Source organism: Paramisgurnus dabryanus, chromosome 8 (genome assembly GCF_030506205.2).
Source record: "Paramisgurnus dabryanus chromosome 8, PD_genome_1.1, whole genome shotgun sequence".
Taxonomy (NCBI): domain Eukaryota; kingdom Metazoa; phylum Chordata; class Actinopteri; order Cypriniformes; family Cobitidae; genus Paramisgurnus; species Paramisgurnus dabryanus.
This window is the reverse complement of record NC_133344.1, coordinates 26,802,940-26,825,682: the sequence shown is the minus strand read 5'-3', so window position 1 is coordinate 26,825,682 and position 22,743 is coordinate 26,802,940. Positions and strand designations below refer to the sequence as shown.

The window sequence follows — 22,743 nt, the reverse complement described above, 5'->3', positions numbered from 1 at the left end:
TTTAATGCACAAATGTACTTTTATTTTGTATGGGGTAAATTACAATTAATCTTTGCCCTCCACTAATTATAATGTAATATTTTAGCAAGTTATTTGACATTAGAAATGAATTTCTAAGTGCGAGTCGTTTTTATTGGAAATGAATGCTACTTTTACAGAGCATTTTGCAACAATTGCACACATTCATGAATTGCACTGTAATAGATAGTGCCACTACAATCTAAGAATTGCAAGCATGACTATAATTCTTAAAAGTACAGAAAGAAAAATAAACAGAAGCGTAGAGCACGAGAAAATAGTTGATGTTTCATCTTCAGCTATTTAGGCAGTGATTGAAATATTCCTTTTCAAACCGGTCACCTGGAAACAAGATAAAAAACACTATAGGTGCCAAGACTTGTTGAATGTGCATAATGTAAATGAATAATTGTTTATTGTCTTACTGGTCTGGTAGTAATCATAGACTTGTATCACTGCTGGCTTTAGGTTCTCTACTTCAACTATTTGTTTAATACGTAATGTGTAAAAAACAGGTCTGTTATGTTGAACCTGTAAAAAAAGTAATAAAATAAAAAGTCAACGTTTAATATAAGTTTATCAATGCCATGATGCAGAACCAATTTTGTTGTCAATGCTTATAGTCTTTATTATCATTACAGACCATCTACTGTATGTTATCATTCAAACCTCTTGTAGATACATGATGACATGGTCGTCTTTTGATTCAACACGACTCACAAGTTCTGCAGTCTTTAGCTGTGAAAAAATATAATTGTTTGTTTAATGCATAATAAAAAAAAAATTATGGACATGTTGGATTGAAGGCACAGTGATAACTTTCACTGAGACTTCAAGTATCTTACCCAATGTAGTGAAAGAGTTTCTGCTATGAAACCGGACAAAAGTTTGACATTCACAATGACCATGTTGGTACTGGGTTGTGACCCAGAATATCTGCCCAGAACATAAACAAAAAGTCCAGCATCATCAATAAGTACATTAAAAAGGAAAAGCATATAAATGTGAATCAAATCCTATTCTTACTCAATGTTTAACATGACATCCAGAATTTGTCCGTTAGATTTCTCACACACTCCCTCAGTCTTAGCAGAGATGTTAAATGTATTTGGTATAGAAGGGGTGGGGATATTGTAGAAAAGAGAAATCTGAAATAAAATGGAAAAAAAAATCACAAAAGGTATAAATAACTCCTAATTGAATAAAAGTCTCAATCTGTTTTAAGTCATTATTAAATCTGCTTTAGGAAACTTGACAGACCTGCACAGACACACAGGCCGAGCCTTTCACTTCAATACTGTATTTGCCAGGAACATTGGTCAGTTTCTTCTCCTGATACAGTAACTTGTTGTCCTGATTCACATCAAAGTTGTGAGAGTCTCCTGCTGACTGAACCGTCACTGTACTGAAACCATCAGAGCTGAAGACTTTGGTGGCGTACAAAGACAAAGCCTGAAGAGCCACAACTGTGTCCTGATAACATCACAGCATCATTACAACATGGAAATGCATTCTGGGTTATTAAATAAACACAGATGTTCACTAAGATTACTTCATTTTCATTAGTATGATTAACCTGTGTAGAGGAGAATCCTCCATAGGCGTTCTGCTGCTTGACAAGCCAGCTGACGATCCTGTTAGCATAACCCAGCTCAACTGTAGTGACTGAATCTGAAGTGAGAACAGCTAGCAGAACATATGAGCTGATCTCCACTGACAGAGAACCAGAATCATCAACAGATCCTGACTGAGACCAATGAAGCTGAGACCCTTTTAAGAGATTTAAAGAAGTTATGAGAACACGAATAAGCCTTTGATCTGAAGAAATGCAGAGAATTACAAGCAGACCATACCAAATATCTTACCTTCTGAAATCCCAATGTCTGATAACTTCCTCAAAAGATAATCTCGAAATGATCTTTCTCCTGCCAGACTAAATGTATAAGCGAGCAAAGCTGTGGTGTATGTGTTGTTGTTATGACCAGCAAATCTCTTCAAACACATCAAGCTTTTACTCACAACAGGATCCTACAACAGAAAGCGGAGTGAGATTAGGGCTTTATACCACAGCACCGCTTGCTCTTTAAAACACGTTTACCCTACTGACCGTAATAGATGTGTTCAGTTCGAGCAGTGATGCAGTTATATAGGCAGAAATGGTCACACTGTCACTTACACCCCCCTATATTGCACATATAGCAAAGATAATAAATACATTTAGTTTGTTGTTTATATTTCAACGTGTAGAGTCTAATCCTTTATACATATTTATAATCGTGTTATTTACATCTGTACCTTCATTCTGTTATTAAAGAGTTTCCCTTTGCTCTCAAAACAGCCACCTGTTTGTTGGTGACGCATCAACCATTGCTTTGAAGTCTGAATTTTTTGGGGGTCAATAAAGATGTAACGCTGCGCTTTTCCAAACGTCCTCAGCACAAAAGCGGTCAGCCTGTTAGTTGCATTTAGATTTGTCATGTTATTTTTGCCAATCTGCATCTGATTTGAGTTAATGTTCATAGCAGAGTCGTATAATAACAGAGTTACGAAACGCTTTGATCTCGCCGCCGCGCGGTCACGTGATTCATGTAACGTTCTACAGTTCCAAACCAAGCAGGGCTGTCAATCTGTTTGCATAGGTTTTCAGCTATTTTAGGTAAATATTAGCTTGTAATGGGAATTGATCACTATACTTACTATGTTTATAACGCTTTTTTTTTACTAGGGAGTGATGGAAATACAGTAAATCAGTTAATAAAGATAAACCGTTAATTGTGACCCAAAGATAACTGTGGTTATCTATACCAACTACACAGTTTATCTTTTATTTTTGTAGCAAAATATGGCTATATAAATGGCTATCAATCTGCTAAAAACATAATTCCTACACTTTTACTATATTAAAATCACAAAAAAGATCGCCAGCGGTTATTTGTAACAGTGAAGCATAACAGAAACACACTAAATTCATATTTTAAATTCACATTAAATGTTAATATAATCATACATGATTTTCGAGGATACATCACTCGTATTACTTACCAAACACATGAAACACATAGCAGCATTGTGAAGCAGTGTGACTTTCTTATAAGGCATTCAGCTTGTCGCTGTTGCCCCCTAGTGTTACTCGTAATATATAAAAAAGATAAGTATAAAGAAGATGGCCACCAGTAATAAAATATTAAACCATTAAATCTATATTATTCACACATTATACACAACTCATTAAAATATAAAAATTTTACTAGTTATTATTAACGATAATCATTACCTACAGCAGAGTTCATAAAATATCACTGTTGACTATATTAATGAAATGTCCGAAAATGTAAAGAGAAACGGTCATTTCATCGATTTACCAGCAGGTGCCATTGAAATGAATGGGCTTCAGTGCTGCGTTTGGAACTATGCGTCACTACCGGTCACTACATGAAACGCTGTTACTTCCGCATTCCATTCTTACAACGGACGTCTATGTGAGTGTCGTAACTCTTATTATTATACGACTCTGGTTCATAGCTGTTTATAACGGACAGCTGTAATGTAGTAGACATGCATGTATTAATATATTCATACCATGTATTTCCTTCTCCATGACCAAAGGTTGTATATGACCCATCTTCTGAGTTTTCATAGTTCAGTTGCCTCTGATAACCTGTTCAATATTTGGTTTTGAGATGATGCAATAAAATATTTACTTACAAAATGCATCCAAACAGTAAACCCTTCTTTACCATTCTTAAGAAAGCCAATGGCGCGCTCTCTGATGGCTGAAGTGAGTTGCTGTGTGTTTTCAAGATACTGTAAAATGTAAATATTGGGAGACAGAACAGCAATGTTTTGTTCTCCACAGCCGTACGGCATTCGTAATAATCCATGAAGATTCTGCAGTGCCCGACCCAATATGTCTCCTACAAGAGGAAAAACAACAACAATTAAATGTTATGCTCAGAAGTTGCCATTTTATTGCTCAAGAGATGCCAATTATCTTAACTAAAGTGTCAGTTTAGCCTTTTGTGTAAAATTGTTCTATAAATATATAAACATACAAATATATCAAATGAAAGAACAGATCCTCTGCTTTTAAACAAACAAACAAAACAGGAAAAAACATTTCATCCTATCTTCATTGGTTCTCTTTTTATAACCTCTTTAATATGGGTATAGGTTTCTTCAAAAATACCAAATTTTGAGCAAATAATTGCATTTTTGTAAAAATATTTTGTTAGAGATCAGATTTAGAGCGATGATCAAAACATACACAGAGTTTAAAATGTTGTTAAAGCAGACATATCATGCTTTTAAATCTGTCCTTTTTACATATAAATCATCTATTTGTGGTCTATGTAAAGCGAAACTGCAATGCTTGGGTCTGAATTCCTCATTATTATAGCCCCACAGGCCCCCTTTCTACCCCTTTTCTGATGTGCATCTGAGAGCAACTCGTTTTGGTACTGTCTTTTTAAATGCACGTCATACCCTGCCCCCTCTCCAGGTTGCAGAGGTGACACTCGGTTAAACTCCACCCCGTTCGGCCATTTTTGTAGTTTTATAGCAGAGATACGATTATCTAGCTGCACAGAAACTTTTTATTTACTCGTTATTCACAAAATGTCAACAACGGAAGACTTGTTCATCCAGCCTTATATGTTCGCGCCAGAGTCGGAAACGGACTGAGAGGAAAATGAAGACGACGAACCTGCAGAACAACGTCTTCATATTGAGGTATCGCAATGGTGTGAGGCTGCAGCCTCCAGAGGTCGCATATCTAGGCTGCATACGTCATCAAGACGGTCTTATTTCAGAATATTAACAATTATAAAGTTTACTATTATTCTTAGTTAATCGTAAGTTGTTGTAATATGCTCATGACTTGCAAATGTGATGCTCAGTTAACTTAAACCAGGCTTGATGCCCAAAAGCGATCTCCGCAGGCTGCAGCCTTCGGAGTGAGAAACAGCACTGCTAAACCATGACCACCGTGTACTTTACTTTTTTACTTTAAGTTATAAACTGCTTACCGAAGTGCTCTGCTCGTCGTCTCCAAAGAAAGAAGTAATTGACCCCTCAATCAGACGAAGTCTATCGGCAAATCCTTCTTTATACTGGCGGAGATTGGTGAAGTAGTTATCCTTAAAGTGCCTCGGGCACACAAAAATGACTTTACCCACAGATGTGAGTACATTTCTTACGCTCTCGTAACTTCTGCATCCTTGAGCTTGGACTACAATATCGCATCGAGAAATATAAAATGGCGGATTGCTCGTAGTGTTGGGCTGGAAGTCAATGTCCTTATTTAGCAGTTCCGCTGCAAATACTGTGACGTAATTGTTCAAAAAACGTAATAGATAATAGAAAAATCAGAACCGGTTGGAAAATATGACCAAAACAGAATATAAAGATATCAACAAAGCACCTGAAGAGACTAATTTCAACTTTTATGTACTTATAAACACTACAAATATACAACAAAATGCATTTAAGAGCCAAGAAAGTGGATTTAGCATGATATGTCTCCTTTAAATAAGTTTTTGCTTCAGTTTTTTATAAATTTGGTACACTCTAAAAATGTATGGGTTATTTTTGACCCATAATGGGTAAATATTGGACAGAACACGTGCTGGGTTAAAAATTGGGTACATTTTTAACCCATTGGGTACATTTTTAACCCATTGGGTACATTTTTAACCCAGCACATGTTCTGTCCAATATTTACCCATTATGGGTCAAAAATAACCCAGCCATTTTTAGAGTGTAAGAGTGGATAATAGCAGAATTACAGATTACTGAAAAAACTTGTCAGGGAAATATGTTCTCTTAATTGACGAGATAACTCGTCAATGGCGGGAAAGAGTTAAAATGCTTTATTTTCGTGCTATAATTTTGAACTTATTATACTGCAAATTCTTCTATAGCACTTACTTAAGATTTTAAGAACATCTGAGTGTATTTATCTATGCTATTTTTTTAGACAAATATGAATTAAAATGTGCTAAAATATAAAAAAGATGGATTCAAGTTTACTACAAGTGGTAACTAAATTTTTTTATACAAAGATAGAAGGTTAGAAGTACATTTTAGTTCATATTTATGGTGTCTCAGAATAGCATGGAGAAGTACAATTAGATGTTTTTAAGATTATCTTGAGAAGTACCAAAGAAGACTTTGTAGTATATTAAGTACAAAATTAGTATGTAAAAATATTGCACTTCAAATACATTATGAAAGTGTACTTCTTTTCACCTGGGTACACCTTAAAATTATGTGGATGCAAAATTTTGATTATTTGGTCTTGGAAAAGTGTGTTATTTGTTTGAAATATTTGAAAGAAGCATTTTAAAATTGTCAACGCTGTTGATTTAATCATATTTGATTGGAAAACGTACTATTATGCTATGAATTTTCTTACCCAGGACTGAAACAGTAGATCTTGCAGATCCTTCAATCACATTTTTGGGAAATGCCAGCTCTACTTCTGCTAAGAGATTTTGCCCTGTAGACGAATGAAAAACACAACTTCTGTAATTTGAATCACACTGAAATGTTATAGCCAACCATCTCAAAGTGTTCAATGAAAACACCACCGTTTTTCAATATTTTACTATGTTCTCAACTGAGATTAACTAATACATACCTATCTTTTTTCAATGCCTGCACTTAATAGTTTGACGTGCTGTTCAAAGATTAAGTGCACGAATTGAATAAAAATAGGTATGTATTAATTTTGTCTAAGTTGAGGTAAGAACATAGTAAAATTTTGAAGAACTGTGGTGTTTTTCTTTTAAGGAATTGATAAAAAACATTTTGTACATCTTGCAATGCTAATAAGATTAATCTTTTGGGGTTCTGTTAAATGGATTTGAACATCAACGTGCACTAACCCTTAGGACAAAGCAACCAGCTATGGCTTTCAGTCTTTTCGATTCCTTCAGCCTGTGAAACACACATTATAATGTTAGCAAAATTTTCATGTTCTCTTGTATAACTGCTTTTGATCTCATTTTAACCCACATTAACACGCAAGCTTTGTGTGACCGTGTCAATGCGTCCTCTCTCTGGCACGCTCACAATCTCATTGTCACACACAGTCTGTGACTGCTCTGCCTCTGCACTCACTGTTATATTCAACACTCCTACAAAACAAACAACTCATGATCATCTCCACTGATGAAATACTTACAAAAACACAAGACACTGATTCAGATTAAACAAACTGACCAAGAACAGAAGGAGTGAGAATCCATTTAAAGGTTTTTCTTCCATTAGCACACAGACAGGATGAATACTGGTCATCATCAGAGGAGGCTTTAAGAGTGAAGTCTGAAGATGGAGCTGGAGTTACTTTAACCTGTCCATGAAAGATGAAGGATTACTTCAGATTTGATATGACAGAAATATGAGAAGATGTTCACAGAAATCTCACCATGATACATTTGGACAGATAGTTGAAGACGGTGGCCTTCAGTTCAAAGATCTCCCCACGGATGATGGAGTAAGGCAGAGAAAGCTCCAGGAAGAAGGGCTGGAAAACTGTCAGCTGAGCAGGAGGAGCCAAACCCAAACCTTTGGAGGACAGACAGAAGGCATCCGTCTCCCAGGTGGTGATGGTGTCAGGAACCTTGACAGGAACCTGTGTTGATCCAGAGTCTCTGTGAAGAAAAACATTTGTATTGCTTAACTGCATTTATGAAACACTTTTTAGTGTCTCATTTAGTATTAGGTGAATGCAAAAGAGAATCACAACCAGCACACACTCACCCAACCTCAACAAGATCCCAGATCCAAGTTTCAGGGAAAAATGTGCGAATCGTTTCTATAGGTGGAGCTACAACATTTAGAACTCCTGGTACATAACCTCCTGGTCCATAACCTCCTGGTCCATAATCTCCTGGTCCATAACCTCCTGGTCCATAAACTCCTGGTCCATAACCTCCTGGTCCATAACCTCCTGGTCCATAACCTGCTACACCACCTCCTGCCCCACCTGGTAGTCCAACTCCACCTGCAAATGGTTGTCCAGGTCCTACTCCTCCAACTCCTCCTGCTCCAAGTCCTGCTCCAACACCTGGTAGTTGTGCATATACATGAGGATACACTGACCCAGGGAACCGCATAGGATGATAGTCTGAAATTTAACAGACAACTTACCATAGTGGTATATTTTCGAGATCATATAGATGGAAACATGGAGAAGGTTAATAGTAAATTGATGCCTTACCACCAAATACTCTTTGATAAAATACATCTCTGAGTTTAACACAAGGTGGTGTTCTGACAATCAAATTTGTTGCCACCTTCAATCCCATGTTCTTATGCAGGTCAAATTGGAAAAAATGTTAAAAACAACAACAAAACAAAGCTTCAAATTCATAGTTCAGTAAGAACTTAGTTTTTTTAGCCAATTCATTGTTCATAAGACCAGTAAGTTTAGACCTGAAGCTTTGGACGTTTGGACCAAATTAGTCACGATAAGACTTAAAAGTCCAAACACATAGGCTTCCTCATACAACAAACATATTGTTTTTTGTACTCACCTTGAAAGACTCATAGACAGAATCTAATGTATTCCCTGATGTAGAAGGGTAGATGGGAGGGTATATACTTGGCATAGTACTTCTTTTGAATCGGATTTTAAAACATTCAACTGGATCTTCAATTTCATATGAAAAAAACCGGTGTGGAAGCATGCTGAAGATCTAAAGAGGTTAAAACATTTAGTCTAAGAATCCTAAAATTTTTAAAGGCTAAAAGCTTTAAAACATTACTGGAAAGCAGATTACTTTGTCAACGTTTAGATGTTTATTTTTCTCCAAGATGTTAACACTTTGATCTACACCAGTGAGGCCACACAGTGAACCAGGCTGAGCTGACAGCTGTATTGTGTTTGCTTCACCTGGAACTGCTGTAGCAGGAGAAAACTGAAGAGACACCTGCAGCACACAATGAAGCAATAGTGCAAATTTTAACTTTAAATATCTTTTCAAATATTTGTAAAAATCCAAAATATTTAAAGGCAACAAAACAAAACAAAAAATAACAGGGTAGGTCAGAAACTAGTGTCAAACACTGTAAAAAAACAAAAACAATGCAACATGAAGTTAAAGCAACTTGCAAGTCAATTCAACCTATTTTAGATTTTGACTTGTGAAAAGATTTTTTACAGCTTATAAGATTTTCTAAATGTGATAGACCACAAACATGAGGATAAAAAATCCTAGGTTTAACCGTTTTTCTCCAATAGTGTGTTAGTGGTGTACCATGATGATGAACGAACAGCACACCACACAAACAGATTTTGAACTACCTTCTGTAGTGTGCACCCATTCACGTCCCCCTATAGCAAATTAATGACAAAAGAATCTGTAACTTTAATGATCCATAGCAAAGAGTATAGAAGTACAAGAGAGGAAACTCAATAGAACGTTACATTGCAACACCAGCGCCCAGCAGCAGCCCCACAAATCTGCCATTTTGGAATGAAAGCGAATTGGGAGTCAACTAGAAGTGATGGCAATATCAGCTACTTTGTACATTAAAAGATCAAATTCAAACTAAATGATGATAACACAGAATAACATACGATCAGACCAGTGATCATTTATCCCTTTTTACAACTTATTTTCAGATATTTAGACAAGTCTTCCACTTTTATATAGGCTAACTTTACATACAAACATACCGACATAAACTCATCCACACATAATATTTTGGCTCCATATACATACACATATACACACATATACATCTGAATTGCTCGAAATGGATTAAGTAAAAAAACAGCCACTGTCAAAAAGTGGCAATTATAGGATAACAGACAGAACAATGCATCATGTTCTATAATTATAATGTTTGTAGCGGGATCCAGGGGATTAATATGTACAAAATATATTTCATACATAGTGGAGTTTGTAACTAAAAATAGTAGTAAATGTGTAAAGTAGCATAAAATTAACGTTACATAATAAAGCAAGAAAAAACTACCTCAAATGTGTATCTATGATTTGATTCTACAGCTGATAACAACAACAACACAACACATACATACAAGACAATACAGCAGATAGGTGTAGCAAGTGAACAAAATTTTAATTTAAGAAACTTTCTATTGCGCTTTTGATTTGGCTGTGAGATTCGCTGAGAATGAATTGGCTGTGAGAATTTCATTCCAAAATGGTGGCCGCGCTACTGAAGCGCCACCTAGTGACTGTTGCCAAAAACGAATGAGAGTTTCCCCTCTTGTTCTTCTATACTCTTTGTCCATAGTCCTGTTGGTTGGTAGCACTATTTTATATAAAATACATAAAATATATAGAACCTAAAATATATGTTGATTTGACATCATTTTCTACAGTGACTTCTGTTTTATTACATTTTAAATGTCAATAAAATATTGGATTAGAAAAGCCTTTTGGATTATTAGGTTAAAATCATTAACTCAGATAGGATTAAATGAAGAGATTAATCATACATGTTTTTTTTGTAACAATAACAATTATCAATTATTAATTTAGATAAGCTGCCTACAATTTGCATTTGTGCATATATTAATCTTCTTTGTTACTTCATGAGCCCTGAAGAAAGCATGGGCTGAAACGTCTGCTCTCTATATTAGAGCCTCTCTGGTCTGTTTTTAGACACTTTGCACTGTTGTCACTTTTGCATATGATTAAAGGCGCAAAAGAGGATGTTTTTGGAGCGCATGCGTAAGAACAGCCCCCCACCTTCCTTCACAGCTCATTTCTAGGGAACAACTCGTGCACGAGTACTGGAACACAAGTGTTTGTTTACCACCGGCATATGCTGTGTCGCATCAGTGGATTCATTATGTGAAATGATCAAACACATAAGACGTAACGTTAGCTCAGTCAACGCTACTCCCATTTCAACTAGCATCCCTTACAAAAATTAACCATGGTTTTTTGTGGTAAAAGTGTAGTAACCATGTTTTTTGGTGTATTGATTACTATCAGCAAAACTGTGGTTTTACTACACTAACCATGGTTTAACTATGGTTTTTGAAAACCATAGTTGTCAAAACCATGGTTATTTTGTGGTTACCATGGTTTTACTACAGTAACCATGGTTTTTTGGTTTTAACTGTAGTAAAACCATGGTTAATTTTCGTAAGGGATGTAGCAGACTGGTCACTGCCTTACAACTACAGTACAAGAACAACGTCGATATACCTGAATAACAGTACAACAATAATTATTCCACAAAGAAAGAAGAATTTTTGCGATTGCACGTCTGTCTTGACACCTCTCTGTTACTTCATTGCTTTCCAGCGTTGAAATGTTTATCCAAGAACGACTCTGCTAAGATTATGTTCTTCTGACAATTTTCTCCTCTTCTCAGAGACTTCAAACAAAAGTCTTTCTTTTATGTCCTCCTTCGGGTTTCTTCTCTTCATGGTGCAAATTCAAGTAGGAAAGTGGGAACAACAATGAAAACAACCAAAACTAACAACAAAGATTCATGAATTCATGATCGCGTAAACAATTGGCTGATGTTTTTAAGGCCCTATCTTGTGCACAGATGACGTATATTAATATTATTACACTGTAAAAAAAAATCCGTAGAAATTGCAGTTGCCGGTAATTTACCGTAGATTTAAATTTATGTTATTACTGGCAACATTTTGTTCAAAGTTAAATGAACATTAAACATTTACAAGTCTTTGTCTTTACAGAGTAAAACTAAAAAAACAGCATCAAGTAAAACATTCTGGGAAACAAAATCTGAAGCAAAAACAGAAAAAGGTTGATGATGATTTCTGGTTCCCAGAATGCTTTACATGAGGCTGATATTTTACAGTTTTATTCTGTAAAGATAAAGACTTGTTAATATTTAAAATGTATTTAACTTTGAACAAACTCTTGCTAGTAAATAACATAAATTTAAATCTACGGTATATTACCGGCAAACCCAGCTGCAATAACATTGTAATTTCTATGGATTTTTTTACAGTGTACTTTCAGTGCACCTAATAAATAGCCTTTTATCAGTTAGTAAAGACAGTTTTAAGTAATATTGCAAAAATGTATAAAACATCCTCTTTTGCACCTTTAATAAAACTAATTTTGATAGACCTCTTTTGGTCTGATTGAATTTTTCAGGGTGCGGACAATGCATAAAATATTTGATAAAAACATTTTTTTGAACTTTTATTTTTAGTCTGTCCCATAAAGAGCCTTTATTCAGAGGTGTAAATAACGTTTTAACTCTAATCAACAATTTTTTTCCAGTATCTGTACTATATCAAAGTGTTTTTCTTTTACTTCACTACATTCATCATATTTTACTCCTCTATTTTTTTAATTAAATATAATACTTAATTATATTAACAATCTACTCAAGGAAAAGTATTTAAAAGTAAAACTTGACTATTAATAAGAAAGTTCATGTAAAATGTAGATGTTATAAAATTTAGTGGAGTGAAAAGTTCACACTGGCCAATAAAGTTGCAATTATTTGAAATGTGTCTGATCACAGCAATCTAGAAACAACGTGAATGAACACCAGGGGCGTCATGCACCAATTTTTTTAAGGGGGCACAGTGTGCAAAGCTCACAGAAATTTGCGCATACACATACATCAAACGAATTATACTATAGAGCTTTCAGTCTTTTCCATGGCACTTACATTTCTAACATTCTAAACGCCCCTGCCATAGTGCAAAAACCTCCAAAATAAAAGTGTTGACTAACTTTCATTTCAAATACTATTCAATCGGATTAATGACATATTGGCATCATATTTACATCTGAAACGGCATGTGTTCTATTTACGTTTTGTTTAACGACTTGTTTAATTCTGTCATTAATGCATTTTGCACAACTGCATTATCCTATGAAATTAATGTATGCAATAAGCTATAGCCACGTGATTGATTTTAATGTTCAATAATGATTTTAAAAAATATGTTCAGATACAATTATTAGAGGAACGGATTTTTGCATTAAATTTGACCTTATATGTGAACATGTGTGATTCCGCGCCCCCGTGAACTCTGGCGAACTTTGGCGTTGTGCCAAGAAGATGAATCTAGAAATCTCTACTAATCAGTGGCGGCGTTTCACGAAAACCTAGGCTATGGTATGGCAAAAAATCTTCGTACAAGAAGGCCATTCTCAAATAACTAATCTATAAAACCACATATGTGTACATATTCCACCAACCTGTACAAAAGCATACTACGACTGCACGGATGTACACTACTGACAACAATACGGAAGCAATACAAATGAAACAACAACAATAGAACAATAGAAATCATGATTATTTAAAATGCTTTTCAAATAATTCTTAACTAAGCACAACTCCAGCAACAGATAAACTAAAACAAGATAATATCAAAACAAAACATACTGTGACATCCCTTACAACCGCCAAAACCACTTATAAACACACAATAAAGACTTTTAAATGATGTGATAGAGCACACATCCAACACTAAATAAAATTCTTAGTAAAACAGAGCTAAATGCAAAAACAAGTCTTACCTTTTGTCGTCGTGCAGTTTTTATTCCACAAGTGGCCATATTCAAAAATGCGCGCAAAAAATAATACAATTCACTTCGGCTGCGTTACAATCCCCAGTGGAAGAGAACATATTTATTTATCCACAGAGCAAATCATTTTACTTCTGGAATAATGTATGCAATATGCAAAGCGCGAGTGTGGGGGAGAACCATGGGTCTGTTTAAATGTTAAAACAAAAAGGATTTTACTTGCGAAAATAAAGATTGTTAAAGCAGCGGTCATCATGAGACCTCCTGCAGCGCGAACCCCACTATAGATTGTGTTCGACTTCAAGCTGCGCTGTAAGAACGACAGGCTGATGACGTCAAAGTACCGCGAGGGTGACTCGAGGAATCATCGGAAGAGTTTGATTTCAAACCGCTGTCGCGGCACGTTGATGTCATCCGCTTGTCGGTTCCAGTGTCATAGCATGAAGTCGAACACACGTGTAAATGATACTTATTAGTGATGTGCCAATGTTTAGATATGTTCTACTGAAAATATTTTAAATTATCTTTAATGAGCATCATTATAGCCTGTTGATTTCTGGTGTTTTGTCTGAATGCTAGGGTATGGCAACTGCCATACGCAAACGCCGCCCCTGCTAATAAGGTCGAGCAGCAACAGCTAAGCTCGTGAGCGCGCTCAGACGATGACGTCTGCGGCTGCGCCGACTGCCGCCAGAATAAAGTAATGTACACGATCAAAACTCTGAAAAGCGACACGGATGCAGCAGAAAATTGATAATTTGGGAATTTTAAACAGATTAAAAGATTAATGGACGCTTTTTTTTATTTTTGAGGTTGCTTGCAAAATCCATTTGGCACGTGCCCCCTCAGTTTCAATGGGCATGACGCCTCTGATGAACACCACAACAGTCCACACGGGCACGGCTATTTTTATAACTGTGACTTTTTTACACGGTTCGGCAGTTCGTCCACAACTGAATATTTTTGAAAACCCCTGCCAGGGTGAGGATTTTAAGAAACGCCAGTGTTGTCGTGTAGACAGTAAAACCAGGGTTTTTGCCTTACGAAGGCTTCTGATTGGCCAAGGTGGCTTTATGATTTGGGTTATACTGTCGCCTGCTGGTGTGGCATGGTCTTGACAGCACTTGATAGTGTGTTTTTGCTTTTTCATGAGGACGGAAATTTCTTTTAAACCGAGCATGTGCGGACCTAAGAAGCAAAATTTGCTTCAGTCACTGCAAATACTTTTTGGCCATGACTGTACTTATGTAGTGATCTTTATCTGCCTTTAACAGATTTTTTTTTGCAAAAGATGCTGCAGTGCAAACTATAAAAAGGTAGAAAGAATCTAGAGTCTTCTGTTCAGTATGACTGTTCAGTATAACTCTACATATGTACTTTGTTTGCACACCTTGTTTTCCAGACATTTCTCAGTTTGAAATGTTTTGGATGTGGAGAGTACAGTCTCACTGGGCAGAACGCAGTACGTGAGAATCTCCATCTTAGGTGCCATCTTGGGATGAACATGCACCCTAAACGCAACCTCTCCTTCCACTACCCCATCAGAGTCTGATACTGTTACTTTATTATGCCCATGATGGATTATCTCTCCTCTAGATACAATCTGATAAAACAAAAATACAATAAGGTGAAGATAACAGCTTTATCTGTGCATACTATCAATTTTTAGAGGCACCTACCAGGTATACTATAGTAACAGAGTCACTTTTCATAGTTTCTCCAGCAAAGGTGTACTGGACCGTTACTGATATCTCCACCTCACACTTCAGTGGTTCTGGCAGGGCCTTTATTGTCAATTGACTTGTTTTTGCTGTAGATTGATCTTGCAGTTGCACAGTTTTTTGTGAATTTTCGAAATTAAACATAAATCCAAACAGACTGTCTGGTGAAGCGCTTGCCTGGGAGAACACAGAAATAAATTAAAATAAATACAGAAATAATTGGTTCTAGTTAATGGTTCAATGGATTTTTTTAGATTTGCTGTTTTCTACATAAAATCATCCTACATAATGTGAATAACCTTGATATTTTCAACATTGACTGAGTTGAATACAAACTTTGATGCTCCCAATCTCAGAATTTGCCTAGTGTTCACAAACAGGGTCACATATCATAAGTTGTTTTGAATGGGTAATAAAAGCTCACCGATATTGTACAAGTTGTCATTTGAAAAGATAGTAAATAAATTGTGAAATTGGCCATCCCATTAATGTCTGTCGTAAGTGGGAAAGTGGATGTGCGAATAAAATTGTTTGCAAAAACTGTGACTTTAGAGTTTGTAACTGGGGTCCCATCGGAGAGTTCAACTTTAACCTATAGAAAAAAAACAGACTTGTATCAACTAAATAAGAAATAAAAGCTTTTAGTATAAAATAAAGCTATAGTAACGTTCACACTGTTATTTTTGAATGACTTTGAATGAGTAATTGATATTACTTAATTGTAAACATGTAAAATTAATTGTAATTCATTTTATTGATTGTAAACACGAACATTTCAAACTTCCTCCAAAAACATTAAAGGCGGGGTGTGTGATCTCTGAAAGCCATTGTTGACATTTGAAATCACCTAACAATCACGCCCCTACCCCAATAGAATCTAGACCTTCTGTTGATAGACCCGCCTCACACATACGCAGAGGTGGAAATAGTAATAAAATATCGTACTCAAGTAAAAGTAAAGTTACTTTAATAATATTTTACTTAAGTTAAAGTAAAGTTACCGGTCTTAAAATCTACTCAAGTAAAAGTAAAAAATAAGTAATTTTAACTTTACTCAGAATAAAAGTGTTTGTTTTTTTTTACAGCGGGGAGAGGTGGAGGATTCTAGAACAATTTGAAAACGACAAGGGAATAAAAATCTCAAACTAGTTGTTTTTAATTGTAGGAAAATCTTTACAATTAAAGTGTAATAACAAAAACTTAATAAAAATCTTTTTAAACTAAGAAACTTTTATGAGTTATGCACTTTGAAGCAAAAATAATATGAGGTCAGCTAGTAAATACAATCACCATAAAGTTGTAATTGATGTATTGCTGGTAACATACATTATTTTATTAAACTATAGTTTAAATGAGCATATAATGAGATGAGTGCCATGATATATACTTTTATCCTTTACACGTTTATTGTCTTCTAGCCTCCCTGACCTGGGTACCTGATGTCCAAGACCTTTATTCTTCTTTCACTGCCTCTCTCTTTCTCTCTGCAATGTCTAATGACCTGCGCATTCTCGAGGACATTCTGAAGTTGTGTTTGACTTGACGCGAAGCTGCTAGACCTCGGAAGATAATGCGCATGGTATTAAAAACGGGTCGTGCAAATGACCGGTAAAAACCCGGTCGGCAATTTCGTACTCAAAGAGCATGAATCCTACCTTTCAGATGAAAGAAACAATTGCTTTGCCTCAGTGGAAAGTGGTCGCTTAAATATGACCAGGGGTTTCTTTCATAAGAATTGAATTGAGGTGGGTCGGCATTAGCGCGCACCCGTCTCGTCCGTCTCCATGGCTCTTTTTGCGCGTTTCCCCGCCCATCAATAAATCATCCGTTGCGCGTCTTTATCACCTTGCTTTTTTAAATATTTTTTTACTCAGTAATGGATATGATTTAAAATGTAGCGAAGTACAATACTTTAAACAAAACATACTTAAGTAAAAGTAAAAGTACAGATTTTAAAAACTACTCAAAAAAGTACAAGTACACAAAAAATACTCATTACAGTAACGTGAGTAAATGTAATTCGTTACTTTCCACCTCTGCACATATGCAACCCACGCAACGATGTCACTTAGTAGTCATGCCCCTTACTGCTGATTGGCTACAAGTGTATTTTGGTAGTCGGCCCGACGCGTTTTTCAAATATTGTGCACTCCCCCTTTAATAATCAAATCAAATTTGAGCATCTAATAATGTGTTAATTGTAATGCATTCTGTTAAAGTTTTTTATCACAAATATGCATATTTCAAAAAATTATACCTTTCCCTTTACAATATGTCCATCTTTAATATATGCTGGTTCATCAACAAATATGACTCTACCAATCGTATAAGATAAAGGCACACTTGAACTTCTTATCAGTGAGATTTCTGTAGAACATGCAAAGAAATGGCAGAAAAAGAAATTGTCACACAACCCCCAAATTTTTTTTATTACATCAATGGTTCCCAACCCTTTTCACTACAAGGCCCCCTAGTTGCCACACAACAATATTTGAAGGCCCCTTAATCACTAAATTGCTGCTAAATTGCACTACTATTGACAAAATTTGCCAGATCAGATGTATATATGATGGACATACTCTCTCGAAGTAGTCTGGTGACGTTGTCAGATTAGGGTTGCCACCTGTCCCAGGATTTTCCTTCTTTTTAATTACCTGTCCCGGGAAATTTATCAACTCTCTTTTCGAAAATCTATGTGAATGTAATTTAGCGTTGCACAGCAGAGAGGGAGACCTTGCGTCTGTGTTTGCCTCATTTAGCGCATGTAAGACAGAGAGCATCCTGATTGGCCTGTTTCAGGACATCAACCAATCAATTGTCAGTGTGGGCGGGCTTTTATCTCTTCGCCCGAACCAAATTAATCAGTCTATCTAGAAACAGGAGCGCCATGGCAGAGGCAGAGTGCCACAAAAGCGAAAATATAAGACACATTTTACACCAGACTACACGAGCAAACCAATTGGCCGGGTCATCGATATGTCCAGGTTTTTTATCAGACATGGGTCGCAACACTACGTCAGATAGCTCCGTGAAATATTTTCCAACATTAGTGTTCAAAACTTCACAAACTCAAAACTCGTGTTCAAACTAACATATTCCAACAATTTCCAGAATTTTAACATGCTTATTTGCGAAAATATAATTGTTCTTCCAGTGGCGTCAGCCATCTTGGTCGAAAAGTTTGACTAGCTCGCTGAGCTTGCAAGGTATCCTGGGTAATTTTATCTTCCACTTCGTTTTAAGCCTGCATTGGTCCTGCATTTTGAGGGTTGATTCTAAGGGGAAAATAGCACTCCATATCGCTCCCTAAAGTAATGGGACGCCCTACCCCTACACGTGCACGCGCAAAAGTGAGGATTAAGGCAAAAATGTAGGGGAAGGGGAGGTATTGGGACGTGTCTGAAGTGCTATAAAGACACTTGTAGGGGTAATACTGGTATGTTTTATGTGGCTAAACAAAACGTGAAAACATCTTGGGCTTATGTTAACCCAAAATCTTATTTAAGGAGTTTGCAGTCAAAAAGCCTGTTGACTGGGACGATAGAACCAGAAATCTCCCGGAGTTTTGCAAACAACCTGTCAGAATTTACAGTATTTTGGGGAAAATCATCCTTTCCCTATTTAATATATTCATTATGATCAAATGAGTCAACAACATGTTTTTTTGTCATGTCTGTTACATACCTGTCCCCTCCTCGGTTACTGATGCTGTGAATTCAAGGCTAGATACATATTCAGGTGCTCTATGTTTTATAATTTCAAATATAGAGAACAGCTGAGACACACAGCCAGTATCATTTAGCTAGGCAAACATCAACAAAATTTGTTAGATCCCAAGTCAAAAAATAGTAATTTGATAAATATAAATGAAAACAAAGTTTTATTTTTAATGACGCACTTACCACAGCCAACTTATCAATGCAAAACCTAGAGTTATATGGAGATGCATAGTAAGGTTTGGGACAGCAGAGACTCATTTCCACTTTACCCAGAATTGGCCGTCCATGAGTGTATCTGTTAAGACACAAACAAAATTCCCATGTTTTGGCATGCCGATCCTTCTTTGTGGTGTGTTTATTTAACATTGTATTTGGGCGCACACTCACCGGCCACAAACTGCTAGCGTTAAATCTTCATTTGCTCTTACCGTCTCAGGATGTTTTATTATTACCTCGAACTTGGGCAAAACTTAACCATAAAGCATTATTATTTAAAGGATTTAGGGGCGAAATAGGTCCATTTGAATCAAAGACTCTCTTTCTCTTAAAAGTATAATACTTACCATACTGTTTAACCTGAAACTGTTCTTTAAACGTTGCTTTGTCGGTTTCAACAGACAACTCATAAAAACCAACAGGAGCTTCTGGATTTAGTACATGAGAAAGTTGCACAATCTTGCCATGGGTGGCTGTGGCATTAATCCACTGATTAATTCTGTTTCCTCTATTGTCCTGTTTATGAAAGTATGCATTGTTAGAAAACATATGACTACTTGAGCACAAATGGTGTATGTGAAAGGGTTAGTTAAATATAAAAAAATCACTGTTTACCTGTACAGCGACAATTTTGTACTGTGGGTGTAACATAGTTAACATTAGATGTTTTGTAAAATACACATTTCAAAACAACTGTTTACTCAGAGGTCCAAGTCTAAGGACAACTGTGGTTCAAATGTCTATGTAAATATTTGTTTACACATGGTCGATACGTTTTTGACCACAATTACACACGGTGCAACATTATTTACTTAGCTTCCTCTTCTAGACGTTACTTTAGTAATACGTTCGCTTATAATATTGAGTCATAGCCGCAGCAAATTTAACTGCTTATGCTAACATGTATTTTGTTGTGCTATCTGTCGTTTTTCTGTGCTTTTCACTACTTCTATTTATGTAAACCTGCTTTGAAACAATCGACTTTTGTGAAAAGCGCTATATAAATAAAATTGAATTGAAATTATGTACAGTATGGCAACAATTTAGCAACCTACTTTTTCCTCAATGGGTTTAAAGTCTGTATCCATTGTGAAAATTCTGAAATGGACTAAAAAATATAAAAAGCAACACTGAGAAATGTAAAAACGCAATGCATGAATTAAAACATTTTTATGGACATATTAAGACCTCAATTACCTGTTTGTCCGGGGTTATATATTCGTTTATCCATTCCAATTATTGTCAGTGGTTGAACAGATATGAACTTGACTTTTCTGGTTTCAGTAACAAGAGTGTTCTTCCCTTGAGCCATCACTTTAACCTCTTGCACCGAGTCAAGCATGGGAGCCTGTTAAAACAAATACACAGTATATTAAAACTAAACATTGTTAAAATTAAACAAGTTAATGCAACAGCATTGTTGTTTTTAAATTGGGTAGATAGAATTCGTAACGTAATTCGAATAAACCTGAAAATCATGGCAGCGATGGAGTTCATTCACAGTTTCTACTTGCAGAAGAGTTTTGTTCTGGTTTTCGTGAACCAGATCAATGGTGAGCAGAACAGATTCAGTCAGCTTCATAATGCTCACACACAGTTTAGCCTGTGAGCCTGATTTTATAACAGCAGGAAATGTCACCATAAACACCCTGCCAAGACAAAATGGTTTGGCAAAATGCAAAAGTAGCTACAAGGAACCCTTACAGTATACAAAGTGCAGAAGAGCAAATTTGCAAAGCAAAAAATTGTCTATACATTGGTTTAAGAGTACACTTTAACACACACAACAGCAAATGTAAAATAACACAGGCTAATTAAAATGCTTTTTAAACTTACGGCTTTGACACCCCATGACAAATGCAAAGCAACATAACAACGCATGTTAATAATATTCCTCGGAATGAAAATTCCATGATGAGGGATCATGGAAACTTTACAACAAACTCTCTTGCAAACCCTAAACCTTCTTCCAAACACCGCCTTTATTTGCCTGAACAGATGACCTTGGTAAGTTTTATTTTTTTAAGGGATTGAACAGTTGAGCATATTTGTTTGCATAGAGGTCTAGTGAAAACTGCAAACGCACAATTTTTGGTATAGAGTGAAAACACTTCTAACTAACCAAAAAAATATTTTAAAGGGGCCATTTCATGAAAATCTGACTTTTCAGTGCTTATCAACCTAGAAAGTGTGTTATAAAAACAACTTAGTAACTTAGTTTTGGTAAACCATTCTCTGCAACATAAAAATAGGAAAAAAATAGGTCAATAAATTTTGGCTCCCCTTGTGATGGTATTATTCCCTTCTGACGCCTCCTTATCTGCACTATCCGCTCATTTGCATTTAAAATGACACACCCAAAAACTGCACATTTTTGCTCACACCTACAAAGTGGCAATTTTAACATGTTAAGTTTTCTATATAGTATTTTGAGCTAAAACTTCACAAACATACTTTGGGGACACCAAAGCTTTATTTGACATCTTAAAGTCTAGTGAAACTACTTTGGCCATTTTAGATATACAGGGTACCCCCAGGATTGTCAAACCTAAATTCAAGGCTTTTTAAGACCTTTTTAATACCACTTCAAATGAAATGTAATACCTACATCCCACCCATTCGGGTAGAATAAATAATTTTAAATAACGTAATATAGCTCAAATAATTACTATTTACAAGCGTTTGAACATTCATGACAACATGCCTCTGAAAGGCTGAGTCCAAGGCCCAAACGGCCTAACCCTTATCTTTACCCAACAATCAAAACCAACAATCAAATAGATTTAATAGATTTAAATGTACATTTATTGTAAATTAAAAAAAATCCCTAAATCAGGGATGGGCAACTGGAGGGCCAGGGGCCACATGTGGCCCTCCTCTTTATCTTGTGCAGCCCGCCACGTTTTAATATGACCATTATGTCGGATAAGGTAATTTATGTTAAAACAATAGCCTTGTTCGATCCATGAAATAAGCTGCAAACTAAACAATAACACCAATTTTAAGATATAAATTTTTTTGCTGTTTAATATAGTTACATTTGTAAAAATATCTAATAACACTCATCAGTAATGCTCTGAACCAGAACAATACTGACAAACAAAATGTACCATATTATGGCAAATGAAACAAAAACCCCTCAAACACAACAACAAATTAAAATGTAATGCTATTTTGACCCTAAAAAGACAAGAGATCTGTTCACTGCACCAAACAAAAAACTGGACACAAGCTCATATATAGATATATTTCTGTCAATCTTTTCTGTTAATCTACAGGACCATACTAAAGTTTTCTAATGCTAACTTAGTGTGACAATGTAAATATGTAACCTATAGTATGTATTGCAAGTTGATATTATCTAATTAAACAGTAAACAAAATATATAATAGCTTTCAAATTTGCGTTATTGTTGCAGCTTATTATTGCATGGATCACACAAGACTATTGCTTTACATATAAATGACCTTCTCCGACATAATGATCATATTAAAACGTGTCTTCTCTACCTAGATTTACTACAGACGGATTGTGGAACAGAAGTTTGTGTGTGTC

The 22,743-nt window shown here is 35.8% G+C and overlaps 1 protein-coding gene across 3 annotated transcripts; it reads right to left on the bottom strand.

Annotated features, from left to right (window-relative positions):
- a2m2b (alpha-2-macroglobulin 2, member b) lies at window positions 1-21,182 on the bottom strand. Of its 3 annotated transcripts, none has more exons than XM_065281274.1 (35): window positions 21,025-21,182; window positions 20,657-20,837; window positions 20,386-20,536; window positions 20,244-20,296; window positions 19,804-19,824; window positions 19,536-19,704; window positions 19,360-19,441; window positions 19,156-19,267; window positions 18,938-19,055; window positions 17,511-17,620; window positions 15,678-15,845; window positions 15,212-15,430; window positions 14,923-15,135; window positions 8,802-8,951; window positions 8,556-8,717; window positions 8,240-8,330; window positions 7,967-8,146; window positions 7,780-7,921; window positions 7,445-7,670; window positions 7,240-7,369; window positions 7,033-7,154; window positions 6,903-6,954; window positions 6,431-6,514; window positions 3,756-3,932; window positions 3,598-3,676; window positions 2,314-2,470; window positions 2,126-2,200; window positions 1,884-2,046; window positions 1,595-1,788; window positions 1,279-1,491; window positions 1,045-1,166; window positions 864-954; window positions 688-756; window positions 444-549; window positions 1-360 (listed from the first exon to the last, which is right to left on the bottom strand). In XM_065281274.1, the coding sequence occupies exons 1-35, from the start codon at window positions 21,099-21,101 to the stop codon at window positions 314-316; spliced, it is 4,506 nt and encodes a 1,501-aa protein (XP_065137346.1). In that variant the 5' UTR covers window positions 21,102-21,182; the 3' UTR covers window positions 1-313. The 3 variants fall into 3 exon arrangements, with proteins under 3 accessions (XP_065137346.1, XP_065137345.1, XP_065137344.1); XM_065281273.1 differs by having other exon boundaries at window positions 7,780-7,951; window positions 7,982-8,146; XM_065281272.1 differs by having other exon boundaries at window positions 7,780-8,146.
- Window positions 21,183-22,743: the final 1,561 nt, after the last annotated feature.

Excerpts from the sequence above, each read along its gene's own strand:
- a2m2b (XM_065281272.1), bottom strand. The coding sequence starts at position 21,101 with ATGGAATTTTCATTCCGAGGAATATTATTAACATGCGTTGTTATGTTG. Across the intron at positions 3,677-3,755 it reads CATTGGCTTTCTTAAGAATG|GTTATCAGAGGCAACTGAAC; the intron begins GTAAAGAAGGGT and ends AATATTGAACAG. Across the intron at positions 550-687 it reads TCATCATGTATCTACAAGAG|GTTCAACATAACAGACCTGT; the intron begins GTTTGAATGATA and ends CTTTTTTTACAG.